We start from the raw sequence: 21,398 nt of genomic DNA, 5'->3' as shown, positions 1-21,398 counted from the left end.
ATGCTTTTTAGTCTTGGAAAAAAATCGGAACATAGATACTAATTTTCCATTTACAGTATACACCTCAGATTTTTAACACTTCTGACTACAAGGCTACTACGCAACAGGGAGGATAAAAACAATGTTTTTTTATTATTTATTTATTTTAATTAAAAAAATAATTTTTTTATTTAAATCGGATTTTTATTTAAATCAAACTTTTTTGATTTAGATAGGATTTTTAAAATAGGAAAAATGTATCTAAAGATATTTTCTATTTAAGATACATTATAATTTAAAGGGACACTGAACCCAAATTTTTTATTTTGTAATTCAGAAAGAGCATGCAATTTTAAGCAACTTTCTAATTTACTCCTATTATAAATTTTTCTTTGTTCTCTTGCTATCATTATTTGAAAAAGAAGGCATCTAAGCTTTTTTTTGGTTTCAGTAGTCTGGACAGCACTTTTTTATTGGTGGATGAATTTATCCACCAATCAGCAAGGGCAACCCAGGTTGTTCACCAAAAATGGGCCGACATCTAAACTTAGATTCTTGCATTTCAAATAAAGTTTCATGCTCAATCTGAATCACAAAAGAAAAATTTTGGGTACAGTGTCCCTTTAAAGATTATTCATCCTGAAATAAGGATTTGTTTTCAGTTATGTAGCATTAGCCTGTATATTCATGCCTGTAATATCTTTTTTTTATATATATATATAATTCTAGTAATCCATTCACAATGCCACACTCTCCCAGAGGTTTCTGTAAGGTTATTTTGGGCAATTTTTCTATCTATAAGATCTCACAAACAGTGGATATAAAAAGTCTACACACCCCTGTTAAAATATCAGGTTTCTGTGATATAAAAAAATGAGACAAAGATAAATCATTTCAGAACTTTTTCCACCTTTAATGTGACCTATAAACTGTACAACTCGTTTGAAAAACAAACTGAAATATTTTAGGTTGAGGGAAGTAAAAATAAAAAAATAAAAATTAATATGGTTGCATAAGTGTGCACACCCTTAAACTAATACTTTGTTGAAGCATCTTTTGATTTTATTACAGCACTCAGTCTTTTTGGGTATGAGTCTACCAGCGTAGCACATCTTGACTTGGCAAAATTTGCCCACTCTTCTTTGCAAAAACACTCCAAATCAGATTGTGAGGGCATCTCCTGTGCATAGCCCTCTTCAGATCACCCCACAGATTTTCGATCATAGGACTCAGGTCTGGGCTCTGGCTGGGACATTCCAAAACTTTAATCTTCTTCTGGTGAAGCCATTCCTTTCTTGATTTGGATGTATGCTTTGGGTCGTTGTCATGCTGAAAGATGAAGTTTATCTTCATGTTCAGCTTTCTAGCAGAAGTCTAAAGGTTGTGTGCCAATATTGACTGGCATTTGGAACTGTTCATAATTCCCTCTACCTTGACTAAGGCCCCAGTTCCAGCTGAAAAAAAACAGCCCCAAAGCAGGATGCTGCCACCACCATGCTTCACTGTGGGTATGGTGTTCTTTTGGTGGTGTGCAGTGTTGTTTTTACGCCAAACATATCTTTAAGAATTATGGCCAAAAAGTTCAACCTTGGTTTCATCAGACCATAACACCTTTTCCCACATGCTTTTGGGAGACTTCAGATGTGTTTATGCAAAATTTAGCCAGGCTTGGATGTTTTTCTTCATAAGAAAAGGCTTCCGTCTTGCCACTCTACCCCATAGCCCAGACATATGAAGAATACAGGAGATTGTTGTCAGATGTACCACACAGCCAGTACTTGCCAGATATTTCTGCAGCTCCTTTAATGTTGCTGTAGGCCTCTTGGCAGCCTCCCAGACCAGTTTTCTTCTCGTCTTTTCATCAATTTTGGAGGGACGTCCAGTTCTTGGTAATGTCACTGTTGTGACTGTCTTCACTGTGTTCCATGGTATATCCAATGCCTTAGATATTCTTTTGTACCCTTCTCCTGACTGATACCTTTTAACAATGAGATTCATCTGATGCTTTGAATGCTCTCTGCGGACCATTGTTTTTTTTCTGAATGTGATTGCTTAATTCTGAACACAGATACATCCCCAGTTATAAGAGGGTGTGCACACTTATGCAACCACATTATTTTACTTCCCTCCACCTAACAGATTTCAGTTTGTAGACTTTTTATATTCACTGTATTCTTAGGTTTGGTATTTGTGTGTTGAGTCTTCACAGCAAAATGCTATAAAATAAACATACTAAGTGAGAAATAGACCTTAAAGGGACATAAAATCAAAATTTTTCTTTCACGATTCTTATAGAGCATATCATTTTCAGATTTACTTCTATCAGATTTGCTTCATTCTTTTGATATCCTTTGTTGAAGGGGAGTCTAGTGCATTACCTGTCCCTGTGCCTACCTAGGTATGTTTTTCTATAACAATTTAGTAAATTAGATAAGAAAAATACATTGGAAAGTTGTTTAAAATTGTATGTTCTATCTGAATCATGAAAAATATTTTTACTTTACTGTCCCAGTAATTCTATTTATGCAGAATTAACTCTTACTACATTTCAAACAACTCAATAAATAGTGTATGAGGAGGAAGAGTAAAGCATTAAAAATGAAATATAGTGTTATTGTTTTAGTTACATAAAATTATTTAAATTATTATTAAGGTAGTGGTTATATTTTATTTACTTTATTTTACTTTGAATAAAGTACAGCTGCAAAGTTGGTCAAATATGAACCTATTAAACTGGAGATATTTGACCTCAGAATACTTGTATTCATTTCAATGATCTATCTATCTATGTATTTCTAATGGAATATAGTATAAACAAATCAGTAATTGTCTGATATAACTGGAAAACTAATCAGAAAATTTGTTTTTCTACAAATGAAACATTTATGTAAAAAGCATGATTTCTATTGACTTAAAGGGACATTAAACCCATTTTTTCTTTCTTTCATGGTATAGAAAGAGCATGCAATTTTAACCAAATTTCTAATTTACTTCTATTATCTAAATTGTTTTATTCTCTTGATATTCTTTGCTGAAAAGCATATCTAGATAGATTCAGCAGCTGCTGATTGGTTGCTGCACTTAGAAGCCTCGTGTGATTGGCTCACCCATGTGCATTGCTTTTTCTTCAACTAAGGATATCAAAAAAAATGAAGCAAAATAAATAATAGAAGTACATTGGATTGTTGTTTAAATTTGTATTCTTTTTCTGAATCATGAAAGAAATGTTTTGGGTTTAGTGTCCCTTTAAATTGAGTCTTACTGACTGTTATCTAGATCATGATTTAAATACATTAACTTAAATCAGTCCACCCTGCTACACAGTATCTTCCCCTTCCTTTCTTTAGAAAATATAAAAAAATAGTCTTTATATCAGGTAAACATCAGCACCATGTCCTGAAGTCACATAAACAATTACACTGAATTAAATATTGCACCTCTTTCAAAAAAAGAAAAGAAAAAGATCAATTAAATCATCAATGAATGACATCTCTTGACCACTAAAGAGAATATTCAGGGGCCAAACCTCAAATCACTTATACTTATTTAAGCCTTCAAAGGAGGGACATTAATAAGTATGATATAATGTGAGCTATTAAAATGCCAACATTTCCCAAGTGCTTTTTGTTTTAATTGTGAATTTAATACAGTACCCTCTGGCAACAAACATTCCCCATTAGTGGTCTACGTTGAATAAACATAGCTGTATTATACAAGCCACAAATGATTAACTTATTGCGTTGGCTACATTAGCATTCTGCATATGTTTAGTACATTTTAAAGGAACAGTAAACCATTAGAACTCCATAATCAACAAATACAAGCAAAAAAAAACAATGCAATAGCACTTAGTCTAAACTTCAAATGTTATGACAAATTTTAAAGTTATGTCCATTTCCACTCCCCCTGTATCATGTGACAGCCATCAGCCAATCACAAATGCATATAAGTATATTCTGTGAATTCTTGCACATGCTCAGTAGGAGCTGATGACTCAAAAAGTGTAAATATAAAAAGAGACTGTGCACATTTTTTTAATGGAAGTAAATTGGAAAGTTGTTTAAAATTGCATGCTCTATCTGAATCATGAAGTTTAATTTTGACTTGAGTGTCCCTTTAATAGTCACATAGTAATAAAAAGCGACACAATATAAAAAATGTACAATTCTTTGTATATGTTTTTTTTAAAAAAAACATTCTAGTAAAAAAATTAATATAATAATAATATAATAATAATAATAATAATAATAATAAAATGCACAATTTGAATAGAGCAATTTATTTATGTACAAGTACCCGTCTCCTACTTTGTATTAAACTCCTACAAACAATTAGTCAAAGTTGCTTTCTAAGAACACCCCAGTTCTGCCCCAGATAAGGGTATGGCCAGGGATTGGAGCATATGCATGTATGCCTACATCTCATTTGCTCACACTCTCGTCTGCAGTGGCAAAAGAGCACAACTTTGACTACTTATTTAACCCGATTGCATGGGTCAAACACATTGATAGATTATCACTTTAAAAAGGACAGTAAAGTTAAAATTCAATTTTTATGATTCAGACTGAGCATGCAATTTTAAACTACTTTCCAACTTATCTGTTATAAAATTGCTATTTCTGCAAACTATTTTTCCCCAAAAAATGCTGGGTCTGTTGGAAAAAAACAAGGTATGATTTTGATTTGTGTAGGTGCCTTGCAGAAAAAAATAATCTTGAATGGAATGTGTCAATGATACAAGTGCCAAACAGACAAAAACTTCTGTAACACACGGGTATGATATGGCTAAGCACTGAAGGGGTTAAAGGGACACTAAACCCAAATGTTTTCTTTCATAATTCAGATAGAGCATGCAATTTTAAGCAACTTTCTAAATTACTCCTATTATCAATTTTTCTTCGTTCTCTTGCTATCTTTATTTAAATATCAGTAATGTAAAGCATAGGAGCCTGCCCATTTTTGGTCCAGAACCTCGGTTATGCTTGCTTATTGGTGGCTTAATATCAGCCACCAATGAGCAAGCGTTATTCATGGTGCTGAATCTAAAATGGACCAGCTCCTAATCTTTAAATTCCTGCTTTTTAAATAAAGATAGCAAGAGAACGAAGAAAAAATTAAAATAGGAGTAAATTAGAAAGTTGCTTAAAATTGCAAGCTCTATCTGAATCATTAAAGAAAAAAATTGGGTTTAGTATGCCTTTAAGCAATACATTTCCAAATACATATTTTTAAATTAATTAATATTGGTATTTTTTTGTGGACAATTTATAAGATTTTACACATTAAGATCAGCTCAGGGATACAAGGGATACATTGCTTGAAATCCATTGTACAATCTCCTTGTCTGTGGCCAGTTAGATACAGAAGTTAACGCGTTTTGCTTTGTACTTAACCAATCGCTATGCAGAATGTTGCAGACTCAGCTAAAGAGCACCATAAGTACAATGGAGGCATTTAAATGCTGTTATTAAATGTTAAGTTCAATGCTAACTCTTTCCTTTTTACTGAAAATCAATCAATATTAAAAATATGGCATGTCTGAATTCAAAGTAAAGAGTGTAACAGAATTATTTTATTTTGTCCAGTTAAAAACAAGTCTATGATAATAATAATAATACTATATAAATTAATAAGTTTATGTCAGCAATAAATAATTATTGCATATCAATAGTTTAACCCCTTAATGACCACAATGTACCCTGTATGTCACTGGTCGTTAAGAGTTTTTTCAGGACATAATAGCACAAGTCTAGCAAGAACACACTATTAATGCACTCCCTCCAGCAGGATTTGTGGAATAGAGCAGTCTCAACGCTGGTGGCAAGACCGCGCTATAAAACAATCAAGTCCCAAAAAAAGGCAAACGACATACAGGGTACGTCGCTGGTCCTTAAGGGGTTAATACATACAAAAAAAATGTTGTAAAGTATTTTGTTTCTCTCATTCATTTTAGTCACTTTGGGGCCAATTTATTAAGTTCCGTATGGCCCATAACTTGTCTACCTGCTCTGAGGCTGCGGACAGAAATCAACCCGATCGAATACGATCAGGTTGATTGACACACACACCCCCCTCTGCAGGGGGCGGCATTGCACCAGCAGTTCACAAGAACTGCTGGTGCAATGATAAATGCCGACAGCGTATGCTGCCGGCATTTATCGATGTGCAGTGAACATGATACGCTACATCGTATCATGTCCGCTCGCACTTAAATAAATAGGCCCCTTTATCTCTCCCATAAGAACTTTTTTTTTTTCCCCTAACTTCTTTTACTCTTTCTATCTATTACATTTTTTCTGGTTCTTTTTCTTAGCTGTCGGAACTTAAGAGTTTATTGTATGGATTACATTTTACATATATGTTATTTGTTTTGTGATATGCTACAAATTGTATTTGTTGATTGTGTTTTCTTTTTGGAACTATTAAAAAATGTATATGAAATTTAAAAAAAAATACAATTCTCAGTTCCACTAAAATACATTGCTTAAAAATATATTATAGTGCTTTGTGTTTTTTTTCCGTTTTAATGTTGGTTTTGTCACTGTCACCTAATTAGCAATAATAGCTTTTACTTTACCTTTTAAAACAATACATATTTTAAATGTTTAAACGCTGCTTTTTTATACATCACAGAAAAACATTTGGGTAACAATGTCCCTTTAACAAATCAGTAATGAGAACCTACTTTACACGTTTAGGCTTTTACTAACTTAATTTATAAAATACTTATAACTTTATATATAAAAAGTGAGTGTAGCATTACATTATTTGTCTTGCTTATTTAAAAACTCGTTCTAAGTTTGTTAAAAAAAAAATTTAAAATGCTGCTGCCATGTTTTTAACAGATACGCTCCAAATCTTTAGTATTTCATCTATGTCAACATAAACCATATATTGTTTTTATGAGAAAGGGAAATATGGAGGCCCCTCATAGACATCTACACAATTTATAGATTTATGTCATATTTCAGTTCATCTGACACACACACAAACAATTTTAGTTCATATATTTCTCAAAAATGCAAGTGGATGCATGAAGGGGTCATGCACTCCCATTCATTTGTGACCAAAATCCAGCTGCCCTAGGCACAGACCTAGTTTAAATAGGTCAACATATGCCGCTGATTGGTTATAAAAACTGAAACAATAATATTCTATACTTAAGTTACTTAAACTGTTAAAATAATCTCTTTTGTCTAGCTTTGTTTAAATATGTTGCAAGACGTTTATATAGAACAAGATCTATGAGAGGTAGTTTCAGGACAACGGAGCATGCAATGAAATTACATACTAACATGATATCATTGTGAATATTACAGAGATCTGCATTAGACCTTAGAAATATAAAGCACGTTCTGAAAGGCAAATGGAAATTACCCATGAGTAAATATATATATTTATATATACACACACCACACACTGCATGCACACACACATCACACTATGAGCCATATACAAAAAGGCAGACAGACAAGGTACATGACTTGGGATCCTGTTCTACACAACGACCGTGGAGCAGACACTGTATGCCTGATGGCCTCATGTACTATTGCACAAGGACCTCTTCGTGCAATGCTGACCCCTGCTCTCATGTGAGCAAGTCCTGTCAATCACCTCTTATATTGAAGAAAGCAGATTCCCCGCTATGAAGTCAAAAACAGCATATGCTGCTTTGTACATTGAGCCACAGCATGAACACACACACCACATTCTGCATACACACTGCCTGCATGCGCACACCACACACTGCATGCACAAGCTCACCCTACATACACTACATACACCTGCATGCACGCACACACCACACACTGCATGCACACCATACACTACATACACCAGCACACAGTAACAAGCAATATTATATTCATAGTATTGTTCCCATATTATTGTTAGTTATATATTAAAAATAAACTTAATACTACAATGCACAGAAATGTGTTTGAAATAACCAGCACCAAAGGTTATAAATAAACAAAGGAAAGTAAATCTTTATATTGTTATATTAAAGGGACACTCAACTCAAAATTAAAAACTTTAATGATTCAGATAGAGCATGAGTTGCAGGCCCTTTTTCTCAGTAATGTATACATTAGCCACTCCCTTGTTGGAACAATCTATCAGCTCAAACACGGTACCTAAGGAAACACATGACTATGTGCTTAAACATTGTAACCTTTCTCATAGTATGTAGGACAAATGAATTTAACTTTCTGTTGTTTGTGGGCAATTGGACACCCATGATGCAATAGATATTAAAGGGACAGTAAAGTCAAACTTAAACTTAAATGGATTGGATAGAGGATGACATTTTGGTTAGTTTTCTTGTATCTGAGTAATCCAGGGTGAGCTCAGGAGTGTGCACGTGTCTTTAGCCATCTGGCAGCAGTGTTTACAATAATGTTTATAGCGATGTTATACAGTTACATATACTACTGCCATAGAATGCAACAGATAATCTATGGCAGCAAAGCTTGCAACTGTGTATAACATTGTTCAGCTAGGATTACTCTTTAACAAGGGATACCAAGAGAACTAAGTAAAATTGCTTATAAAAGTAAATTAGAAAGTTGTTTAAAATTACATGCTCTTTCTGAATCATAAACGTTTAATTTTGACTTTACTGTCCCTTTAACCCTTTCGTGTCAGTGCTAAAGTGCCTACATCGGAACAACTGTTCCGATGTAGACAAATTGAAACCACGCGATCGTACACACGATTGCGAGATTTCAATTATTGGATCGCGTCTGTGGGGCGTCCCTACAACCCTAGGAACACCCCCAAGACCGCGATCAAGTCCTGACAGCACAGAAGGCTTCAGGACAGCCGTTAGCTATGACGTTCTATTCCGTCATAACGGCTTTAAAGCCCAGTCTAATTATGACGGAATAGAACGGCATAACGGCTTTAAAAGGTTAAAGAAATTTATATGCATCTGAATGATGAAAGTTTAATAATGAAATTCCTGTTAATTTAAACATTTTATAGAATTACATTTTGTCCATTTTTTAAGTGACAGTAAAGTAAAATTTAATTTTGATTGTTTAGAGTATACAATTGAAAAATGATGTTATTTCAATTACCAATTTTGTTCTCTCTTTTGGTATCCTTTGCCGAAGAGTAAATCTAGGAAGGTTCAGGAGTGTGTCTTTAGTACTAGATTGCTAAATATTGCTAGATTGATAATAGGAGTAAATTAGATTTCATGATTCAGATAGGGCATGTAATTTTAAACAATTTTCCAATTTACTTTTATCACCAATTTTTCGTTGTTCTCTTGGTATTCTTAGTTGAAAGCTTAACCTAGGAGGTTCATATGCTAATTTCTTAGACCTTGAAGGCCGCCTCTTAAGAATGCATTTTAACAGGTTTTTCACCACTAGAGGGTGTTAGTTCATGTTTTTCATATAGATAACACTGTGCTCATGCACGTGAAGTTACCTGGGAGCCATCACTGATTGGCTAAACTGCAAGTCTGTCAAAAGAACTGAAATAATGGTCAGTTTGCAGAGGCTTAGATACAAGATAATCACAGAGATAAAAAAATATATAAATATAACTGTGGTGGTTATGCAAAACTGGGGAATGGTTAAAAAAGGGATTATCTATCTTTTTAAACAATAACAATTCTGGTGTAGACTGTCCCTTTAAAATTGCATGCTCTATCTGAATCATGAAAGAAACAAATTGGGCTTCAAATTCCTTTAAGAAGTCAGCAGGTGCATTTAAAGTTCTGAGTATTAGACATTGTTCAATTTTCCATAGCTAAATTACATGAAAAGAAGGCAAATCAAAATATAAAAAAAATTGCAAAGTAGTTTCATTATGCATAACTAACCATTTTATATACAAATATAAAGGTGTTTACTGTCCCTTTAAGATATAGTAGGAGACAGGACACCAGGAGAACAAAGCACATTTTATAACAAGAAAACTAACAAGTCTAATACAATTGCATGTTCTATCTTAATATTAAATTCTGCCCCTTTAAATGGACATTCAAATACAAAAATAAAATGCTTTAATATATTAGCGCATACTATTTTTGCATAAGTGCCCCTTGTCTACCTTGTATTTAGCCACCACAAAGGGGTTAAAGGGACAGTAAACCTTAAGAAAAAATCAACTATACAAACAAACATATAGTAAACTGATTTTTCATAATTTAATGTAATATTTTTTTTGTTTGTTTTAATGTCAAAAAATCAATATATAAATTCCTTATTTTGCACTCCCGCCGTTTACCTCATTATGCAAAGGCATTCCCGGATGGCTCTACATATAGCCCTCGTGAGCGTGCATCGCCATATTCAATCCCATGATTCATTTCGTTAGAAAGGATTTAAGTAGGAGGAGTATTTTCTGTGTCTCTATAGCGGTCACATGATCTTTACTCTTGGCGCGCGAGTGAGTGTTTAGCCCTGGAGCGTTAGGAAGTACATGTGCATGCAAATGGAATTGCGCATTGCAGTATTGCATATTCATTACACTAATAAGAATAAAATCTACGATTGGTCGATTGCTTGGACCCATTTCAGTTGCTTGCTCACAGGGCTGTCAGCTATTGCTAGACCGAAGCATGAAGCGGCTGCTTCAAAATCGAAAAAATAAGGTAACGGCTATAATTTTCAAAACATTTACATTTTCAAAATATTAAAAATGCAGTTAACAAACGAAATAATATTTTTTACAAAACACACTTTTCTGACCCTTTAAAAGCTCACGGATTATACAGCTGATCTGCGCCATAGTCGCAATTTTTTTTTTAAATACACCTATATATTTATATAATTGTATTCTTACTTTTTATTTCCGGCATCCGTTAGCTCCGCCCCCGTGTCCTTCCTGGATTTTTTCACAGTGTGGTAGAGAGTGGTCCTTCCCATTCTCTGCGTATGCATGACGCTCTACTGATGTGGAACTGACTCACGCAATTACATACAATAGCAATGGGAGATACCTATGCGCATGTGTTGCTTGAATGATCAGAACAATCGTGACGTTGCTACCGCATGCCCAAAAGATAAAAAAAAAATCCCCAAGAGCAAACATGTCAAAATGCCACAATTGTGATTGGACCACGGGAAACACGTGATAAAAAAAAAAGCGGCGGGGCTGCCGGAGCGCACAATAGAATCGGAGCAGTTTTGTTTAGACTAAACCAGTAAGTTTGATTTTAATTAGTAATAGAAGTAAATTAGAAAGTTGTTTAAAATCATATGCTCTATCTGAATCCTAAAATATTTGTTTTGGGGGTTTTACATCCCTTTTAAAGGGACACTAAACCCACATTTTTTTCTTTAATGATTCAGATAGAGCATGCAATTTTAAGCAACTTTCTAATTTACTCCTATTATAATTTTTTCTTCGTTCTCTTGCTTTCAATATTTAAAAAGCAAGAATGTGATGCAAAGGAGCCAACCCATTTTTGGTTGAGAACCTGGGTTATGCTTGCTTATTGGTTGGTAAATGTAATTCTCCAATAAGCAAGCGCTATCTATGGTGCTTAACCTAAAATGGGCTTGCTGCTAAGATTTACTTTCTTGCTTTTAAAATAAAAATAGCAAGAGAACGAAGAAAAATTGATAATAGGGGTAAATTAGAAAGTTGCTTACAATGTCATGCTCTATCTGAACCATGAAAGAAAAAAATTGGGTTCAGTGTCCCTTTAAGTACCAATTGGGAGACAAAACACGTTACCACCAATCACTTGGTTTCAATGTGCTGTAGCTCCTAAGGAATTTACCTGTGCCTTACAAAATTAGAGAATTCTATATTTTAGGAGAGTATCCCCTGAATAAAGAGACATGAATAAATTAAAGATAAACAAAGGAGTATATATATTTTTGTTTAATAAACACACACATAAGCTTCTTAACTATGATTATTTTAAGATCAGCTGCTATACGGACATATAAAAATAATGCACAAAGACTACAATAAATTCAACAAGTCATAACATTCATTTGCATTTGATAGGAAACACATGGAAATATGTAATGCTATGCCAGTGAAAGCAAATTGCCCTACAATAACAATAAAAGTGTTTATTTGAAATGTGTGAAAGCCAAACTAGCTTTATTCCTCCTCCTTTTGTAACATGGTATTTATAGTCATATCTGGAATTTCAAAGGGACATGAAACCCAAAAAAATCATGATTCAGATAGAGAATACAATTTTAAACAACTTTCCAATTTACTTCTATTATTTAATTTGCTTCCTTCTCTTGTTATCCTTTGCTAACAGGTTTATCTAGGCAAGCTCAGGAGCAGCAGAGAACCTAGGTTCTAGCTGCTGATTGGTGGCTACATATATATACCGATTGTGATTGGCTCACCCATGTGTTCAGTTACAAACCATTAGTGCATTGCTAATCCTTCAACAAATGACACCAAGAGAATGAAACAGATTAGATAACAGAATTAAATTAGAACGGTGTTTAAAATTGTATTCTCTATCTGAATCATGATAGAAAAAATTTGGGTTTCATGTCCCTTTAAAGGCAATTAAAGGGGTATAAAACAAATATAAGAAATGTGCAAAATAGTTTATAGTTAATTTAAAATATGATATAAGCATTTTTGCAATATATCTTAGTGTTCCCCCAGAACCTTTTCAGCGGGTGCCCACCCGGCTAAAATTTTAGCTAATATTAAGCTAAATCTAGCTAATATTAAAAACTTACATTTTTATTGTAAAAATTATAATTCATTTGGATTTGAAAAATATATATTAAAAAAACACCCAGCTACTTCATAATGCCACCCGGCTTGCAAAATTATATTTAGAGAACATTGTATCTATTAGCAAATATTTAGTAAAACTTTTAGTGATCAGATCTCAAGATTCTGTAAAAGAGAACCTGAAGTCTGGATTTATCAAGCATCAGACTGCTGCTTCCCTACCCTGTTAAATTTAAATTCCCCAACTCCTCCGACAGGAGAGATTGACAGTTCCTGCCCGCACGTGATTGGCTTTCCTGCCCGCACGTGATTGGCTGTGCATGGCCAGGGCTGCACGCGAGTGTAAAGGAGTGCTCGCATGCAATATTTAATTCGGGCAACGGATTGCTGCCCGTTGTTAGAGATCTCGGTCGGACGGGCAAATTTGTACACTCCTGTCCACCATGGATTGATAAATCGAGCCCTATAAATGGGGGGGGGGGGGGGGGAATTGCAGTGGTTGCAGATTTTTAAGCAGATAAGTACATCTATCAATTATAGAAATTAATGTAAAATTCCTGTGCCGATAGTATCTTACAACAGTTAGACTAGGGCAGAAAAACCCAAGAACCTCACCTAAATGTTGGAAGGGTTGTATGGAGAAGGACACACCATTTCATATTTGGTGGATATGTCCACTTGCCCAATTGTTTTGGTCTAGTATCAAAATGAAAATCAAAAAAGTTATCTCATTTTAGCTCCCTATGAAACCCACTTCTTTTCGTTCCCTAAAATAAAGTGTTTATTACAATTGCATTTGTTAGTGATTATGACTAAATAGTGCAAAATATTCAATCCCTTTGTATTGGAAAAAAAGTTAACCTTCCTTCTGTCTCCATATAGAGACAAATGGTCTCCTTTGTTTTGAAATTGGAGAAATATCATTATGTATTAAGCATATTGAGGATTATCAATTTATGTGTTTTCTTTGGGATGATTACATGACAAAGATGTTATATGGCTATTTTGCTATATTTATCTTTTGCCTTTAGGTTATGACTTAATATTATATCCTTCTACCACTACCTTGTCTATTATCTTGTTTTATTTGTTCATTTTATTTTGAAAACTTCAATAAAACTTCAAATAAAAAAAAAGTTTAATAATAATGGACTGGGGAATACTGTGTCATATAACTCATCGCTAGTTTTTGCCATTCATGGATTTATGGCATACATTGGATAGAACTCTAAGGACATTGGGTGCAGATAATCAAATTGTTGCCTAAATCCCCTGATTTCATATAATGTTATTGTTTACATCATACATAGTAACATAGTAACATAGTAACATAGTAGATAAGGTTGAAAAAAGACTGAAGTCCATCGAGTTCAACCTATACAAATCTAAAATACTTACAAAAAGCTCCAGTTAAGCTTAAATAACCCCATTAAAATGTGACCCATTTAATACTAGCAATCATATCCATGAATTTTGTTTATATACAGAAATTTATCCAGACTATTTTTAAATGTATCTATGGTATTGGCATTCACTACCTCCTTTGGTAATGAGTTCCACAATTTTATTGCTCTTACAGTGAAAAAACGTTTCCGTTGCAGGAGATTAAATCTCCTTTCCTCCAACCTTAAATTATGACCTCTTGTCAGAAACAATTTTCTTGGAATAAACAGAGCTTCTGCCATCTCTGTATATGGGCCTTGAATATATTTATATAAAGTAATCATGTCACCTCTCAAGCGCCTTTTTTCTAAAGAGAACAGACCCAGTTTGGCTAGCCTCTCCTCATAGGTTAATTTCTCCAATCCCCTTATTAGCTTTGTGGCCCTTCTCTGAACTTTTTCTAGTTCTGCAATATCTTTTTTAGCAATCGGTCCCCAGAACTGAACTCCAAACTCAAGGTGAGGTCTTACCAGGGCTTTATATAATGACAGAATTATGATTTCCTCCCTTGAATCAATGCCTCTTTTAATACATGCTAGTATCTTATTAGCCTTTGAAGCCGTTGCCCTGCATTGTGCACTCATCTTTAGCTTGTTATCTATTACTACTCCCAAATCCCTTTCCTCCTGTGTTTGGCTAAGTCTTGTCCCATTTAAAAAATACGTAGCCTGCTTATTTTTACTTCCAAAATGTAGAACCTTGCATTTTTCCGTATTAAATCTCATTTTCCATTCACTTAGCAAATCCCTTTGTAAAGAGAGTTCGTCCTGCTCTGACCTAATGACCTTACTTAACATCGAATGCTATGATGATGCACGGCTATGTTTCTAATAAAGCTTGTTGACAAAAAAAAGTTTGTAATAACTTTCACTGGCCAAGCAACCTGTGAACATTTTTTCCCCAAGATCTGAGTACTTGCAGTTACGCTTCCAAGCTATTAAAATATGCTCAGCGGGTATAAAAGTAAAAAATAAATGTAAATGGATTGGACAGAGAATTACATTTTCTACAACTTTAAAAATTAAAAGTATTATCAATTTTGCCTACCTCTCTTGGTATATCCTTTGTTAAAGAGCAATCGTAAGTGAGCTCAGGAGTGTGCACATATATTTAGCCAGCTGCAATAATGTTTATAGCAATTTTGTACATAGCTGCAAACACTGCTGCCATAGAATGTTAAAGACACATGCACGCTCCTAAGCTCCTGTCAGCCTACCTAGGTTTATTCTTCAATAAATTAATTTATTTCATTTTGACTTTATTGTTTCTTTAAAGGGCATGAAACCCCCCCAAAAAGTTTTCATTTTAAAAAAACTTTCTAATGTACTTCTATTATCAATTTTTCTTTATTCTCTTGGTATCTTTTGTTGCAAAGCAGGGACATAAGCTTAGGAGCCGGCACATTTCTGGATCACTATATGGCAGCAATTTTGCATGAATGTTATCCATGTGCAAGAGCACTAGGTTGCAGCACTATTTCTTCCCATGTAGTGCTCCAGATGCCTACCTAGGTATCTCAACACAGAATATCATGGGAACTAGGGTTGCACCGATACCATTTTTTTATGACCGAGTACAAGTACCGATACTTGCTTTCAAATACTCGTCGATACCAATTACCGATACTTTTTTTTTTTAATGTCATGTGACAGACAGTATACCAAGCACAATACAGACTAATTATTTAAGATTTCTTCTTTATAATTATAAAGGACTGTAATTCAAAAGACATTATGAAATAATAAAACAGTTTTATTTGTCACAAAGTTCACTGAACACGTTTAAATTTAATATTTTATTGTAATATTTTTTATCTATAAAGGGGTGATGCAATTGGGTTGTAGGGCTGTTATATAACATCAAGCTGACATTTGTATGGAGGTTTGACTCTAAGTTGAACAGTCTTTCACTTTCCACACTACTGCATGGGGCAGAAAGATATTTTTGGCCCATTTTAGCCAGAGCTGGAAATCTGTTTATTAACTTCCCAGTACTTCAGGGGTTTGTCTGAACAAGGAACAGTGATCTCTCCTACAATAATACAAATAACAGCAATTTGTATTGGCAGAACAGTAGTAAACAATTTTTAGTTGAGTCTCCACTCTTGTTTAAAATGAAATGGGAACATGTAGTTGAAAAAACGCCACAAGATAGCATATGGGTAGGAAGTGGAGGTATCGGTTTAAGTATCGGTGCATTTTCACGAGTACATGTACTCATGCAAATACTTGGTATCGGTACCGATACCGATACTAGTATCGGTATCGGTGCAACCCTAATGGGAACAAAGCAAATTTGATAATTGAAGTAAATTTGAAACTTTTTTAAAATGATATGCTCTGTCTGAATCACAAAATAACATTTTTGTGTTTCATATCCCTTTAATGCTTACAAGCATAACATTAACAGTGATTGGTGGGTTTTAAAACTGCTGCTAGTGATTGGCTCACCAGGATTTGCTACTCTGCATCGGCAATGCTCTTTTGTGGAGTATAAACGCAAAGAAGTTGGTCATAATCCTTTAAACTCTCTAACGTGATTTTTGTAGATAAATTATTTGATATGCTTTATTAAAGGATTGTAATTCAACCCCTTAGTAAGGTAGGGTCAGTATTGCAAAAAAATGACATGCCCTAACCAGGGCCAGTGTTCTATAATATTTCCCTACCTTGTTACGTTCTCCTACTTACGTAAAACGTACAGCCAAGGCTACATCTAGATACAGAACTTTCACATCCGCCATATTTGTTTCAAAAGGAGGCTGATGTGAAAATAGTTATCGTATTCTGTATACTTTTCCTAACACCTTATATTTCGCTGTTTTGAGTGCAGATCTCGCTCAAACATAAATAACTAAACATAAACACAAAATATTTGTATGGTATTAGCTTGTGATGATAGTGTTCGTTTTATAAATGTATTTTTCCGGTTATGTAACAAAAAATAATGGAAACGTATCTGTACCCTGAAAAAAATACAATTATAAAATTAATGCTATCATCACATGCTAATAACATATATAATATTTGTTGACTATGTTTTAATGTTTTATGTTTGAGCAAGATCTGGCAAAACATAAAACATCTTTGAGCAAGATCTGCACTCAAAATAGCCAAATATCACCATCCGATCAATATTTTGTTTCAAAATAAAATGGCGGATATGAAAGTGCTCTATCTGGCCGTACGCGTTATGTTGGTAGGAAAACGTAACACGGTAGACATATATAACAGAACACCGGCTCAAGAAATAGCACTGATAATGTGCTGCCAAGTCCGGGAATTAAATGACGCCCCCCAACTCTTTTCCACTACAGTCTACTCTAAACCAAACCATTGCAATGCATCCTAAGATTCCTAAAGGCAAAAGAGATGAATAGATCTAAACAAGTGACTTAGGGCTAGATTTATAAAAGCCCTATGGCTGCAAGTTCTCTCAAGAACTTGCTCGCCGTAATTTATCAAGCAGCGGTCACCAGACCGCCGCTTCCCTAACCTCTTCGCCACCTCTAAGGTGGCGAAATTCAATCTCCGCGGTCTAGTCAGACCGAAGAGATTGACAGCTCCTGCCCGCGCTTGATTGGCTGTGTGCGGGCAGGGGGCGGGATTGCACGCGAGCGCAAAATTGCGCTCGTGTGCAATGGTGAATACCTGCGGGTAATTTCGCCCCGCCACAGGCGTATACGCACCCCTGTACGCCTCAGCTTTAATAAATCTAGCCCTTAGAGCCTGATGATAAAAACCTCACCAGCATTATATTGTAATGTATCAAGAATTTGAATAGCTAGATAAACAGCTCACAAGCTGGGCCGGCTCCTAAGCTTACATTTCTGCTTTTTCAAATAAAGATACCAAGAGAACAAAGAAAAAATTAACATTGTTATAATTTTTATATTATTTAAAATGTCATGCTCTATCTGATTCATGATTGAAAAAAATTGGGTTCAATATCCCTTTAACTTTCTAAAAATTCTTCAGGAACCTCACAGTACTAACGAGACTTTTTAAATCAGCTTGCCAGAATGGAGAGCTTTAGATCATCAGGCCTTAAGGCACTTTTATATTATTTAAGGTAACCGTATTCTCCCTATGTGCTGCCCCTGTTAAAGGGACAGTAAAGTAAAAAATATAACTTTCATATTTCAGATAAAGCAAGAAACAACTTTCCAATTTACTTCTGCTATCAGTTACTTTATTTTCTTGGTATCCTTTGTTGAACAGCAAACCTAGTTAGGCTCAGGAGCAGCAGTGCACTACTTGAAACTAGCTGCTGATTGGTGGCTGGACATAATGTGCCCTAGTAGTGTATTTATGTTCCTTCAACAAAAGATACCAAGAGAACGGAGAATAGAAGTCAACTGGAAAGTTCTTGCTCTATCCAAATAATAAAAGAAAGTTTTGGGGTTTTGTGTCTCTTTAAGAGTTGTCAGGGTCCCATCACAGTCCATATAAAGCTGGCCCTGGCTCTACCAAATCAGAGCATGTCATTTTTGTGGTAGAATGTCCCTTTAACTTCTCTGCTTCATTATAGCCAACCAGTTTCAAAGTAATAATCCTGTACATCAATGAACCAAGATAATTAATACATGTGAATAGTTAGTATTGCACAGAACATCCAGAAATTCAAATATATTTGGAAACATCTGAATCATAAGTAACTAAAAAAAATAAAGACAGTTTCTCATCACAGAAATATTATATTTCAGAAATGGATTTAAATGTGTCACAGCCCCATACATTATGAAATTATTCTTCACGGCACAAAACTCAAAGCAGAAGCTAGTACTTTGTCACAGCGGTATAGCTATACCATATAGAGTATAACAGCAAAAAAACAGTATGTGAAATAACTAAGTGAATTAGGTGCATGCTAATTCAATGATAAATAGTGTTTCAGAAGACAGAATGAAGTACATGAGCCAAAAAAAGAGATTTTTTTTTTTAATGTGCTTAAGAGATGATTACGCAATCCCCGAAAAATTATCTTGGCGATATTCCAAACCAAGATTGCATCTGTATGGAAACAACTACACAATACATTAATAGATAAACTAATAATGTATTTATTTCACCAAGGTATATTTGTGCAAATGTAAAAGTTGCACACAGATGTATAATGTTGTGATATACACACACATGCTTTATATTTCATTTAAAAGTATTTCTACAAACACAGTAAAAATAAAGTGCTCTTCTGAAAAGCGTATAGTCTGAAGTATAACTAGTTGATACCTGCCAACAGTAATCAAATCTAAAAATACCCATATATGTTAATGTCAATCGCAAGCAATTTTGTCAATATTCCTTAATGCTACAACAGTAATGAGAGTAAAACCAGTTTTGCAGAAGTCAATCTGAAAGCTAGTTAAAGGGACACTGAACCCAATTTTTTTCTTTTGCGATTCAGATAGAGCATGACATTTTAAGCAACTTTCTAATTCACTCCTATTATCACATTTTCTTTATTTTCTTGGTATCTTTATTTGAAATGCAAGAATGTAAGTTGACGGCCCATTTTTGGTGACCAACCTGGGTTGTCTTTGCTGATTGGTGGATAAATTCATCTACCAATAAAAAAAGTGCTGTCCAGAGTTCTGAACCAAGTGAATTAGATGCCTTCTTTTTCAAATAAAGACAGGAAGAGAATGAAGAAAAATTGAAAATAGGAGTAAATTAGAAAGTTGCTTAAAATTGCATGCTCTATCTGAATTACAAAAGAAAAAAAAATGGGTTCAGTGTCCCTTTAAGAATAAAACATTTACACTGAAACCATGCATTGAACATTCCACACATTTACCATTTTTTTTCAACAGATTTTTATACAATACCTTTAGCTGATGCTTATCAGCAAATGTTTAACAGTTGTTTGCTCTGTGAGACACACACACACACACACATATATATATATATATATATATATATATATATATATATATATATATATATACTTTTCATAATTTCATTCTTAAATGCATGTGTTTGATATATAGAATTATACATACATGGTGTGTATAATATATATATATATATATATATATATATACACACATACAATGTTTATACAGTTACATATAGCAATATAGCACACACATATACAGTATATTGTAGATGGGGTGTATATGTGTGTGTGTGTAACCTTATTTCTTACTTTACCAGTAACATATATATATATACACATACATACACATCATGTATATATAATTACATCTAAAGCAATATAGCACACACATAAACAGTATATTCTATACGAGGGTAAAGCTTTATTCTAGCTTTCTAAATTTAAATACGTTTTTATTTTAAAGCGATAAACTTGATTGAAGGTCAGAGGGAGGGACACATAAATATTCATAACTTAGCACAAAGAACAGATCGCATAATAAAGTGACTAAATAAATGTATAAATACCTCCTCTTCTGGAAGGCTGATATCTTCCTGAGAGTTCTCCTTCTCTGCTGTATTGTTGTTCATTGTGGAGTTGTCCGATCTGGTCCTTTTTTCCCCCTCTGTATTCTAAGTTCGCTTCCTCTGCGCACTCTTTACACTTTGCTTGTACCCAACACTGAACCCAAAAGTTTACAGTTATGAAAATAAATATATTAAATAGCAATAAGATAAGGGGAATAATTATCCTCCAGCAGATCGTTCCTATGACAGAGCCTTGTGAATAAGAATATCATTGGTTTCAAAGCACGTAAGGAAGGATAATGAAGGAAATGCGCCTGGAAGTTAGCTGATTAGGGTTAGAACAGCAGTCTTTGGGTTTCTCTCGGGAGGGGAGGGACTCAAGCCAACTTCAGAGCTTGTAACTAACTCCCAGTTTGTGGGTGGGAGATAGAAGGGAGGAGAAAAAAAATCAGTATAAATTCCAATTACTAAGTTAAAAAAAAAAATCAAGTGTCTGAAATGGCTCTTCTTTAAGAAAGAAAAAAAAACTGACAATTTCCAGAAAAGGTCAAAAGGTGAGAAGCAGAGCGATAGAGCAAATATATAGAGGGAGGAAGGGGGTGATAAGGAAAGTGAGTTTATAGGTTTCATGCAGATGGTAAAGACTAATTACTGTCTCTTATCAATAAAGTTAATTCTTGCTTTACTGATTAATGTAGCTTTTTGTTTATTTTCATTCAGTACAACAAATCTAGCAAAGGAAGATGATTCCAGAACTCAAAATACAAAACATGGGTTGTGGTTAAATCTGAGTTTAGCTCCAAAAGATTGTCGCATAAAATGTCCTGAACTGAGCTCCTATACCCATTTTTACAGTGAAATAATGTATGGCGGAGAAAATAATTAACAAAG

General features: G+C 34.2%; 1 protein-coding gene across 2 annotated transcripts in view; it reads right to left on the bottom strand.

Moving 5' to 3' along the window:
* The window catches only part of RBPMS (RNA binding protein, mRNA processing factor), a 570,413-nt gene extending 549,557 nt beyond the window's left edge, over positions 1-20,856 (bottom strand). For both annotated transcript variants that reach the window (XR_008400695.1, XM_053703279.1), the window contains exon 1: positions 20,508-20,856. Coding sequence is in view for 1 of the 2 variants with exons in the window: in XM_053703279.1 (XP_053559254.1) it covers positions 20,508-20,570 (63 nt within the window). In the remaining variant the exon portion in view is untranslated. The remainder of the gene's footprint in view (positions 1-20,507) is intronic.
* Between the last annotated feature and the right edge of the window lie 542 nt (positions 20,857-21,398).

This window comes from Bombina bombina, chromosome 2, assembly GCF_027579735.1.
Source record: "Bombina bombina isolate aBomBom1 chromosome 2, aBomBom1.pri, whole genome shotgun sequence".
Classification (NCBI taxonomy): Eukaryota; Metazoa; Chordata; class Amphibia; order Anura; family Bombinatoridae; genus Bombina; species Bombina bombina.
The sequence above is the reverse complement of the archived record's forward strand: the minus strand, read 5'-3'. Positions and strand labels throughout refer to the sequence as shown.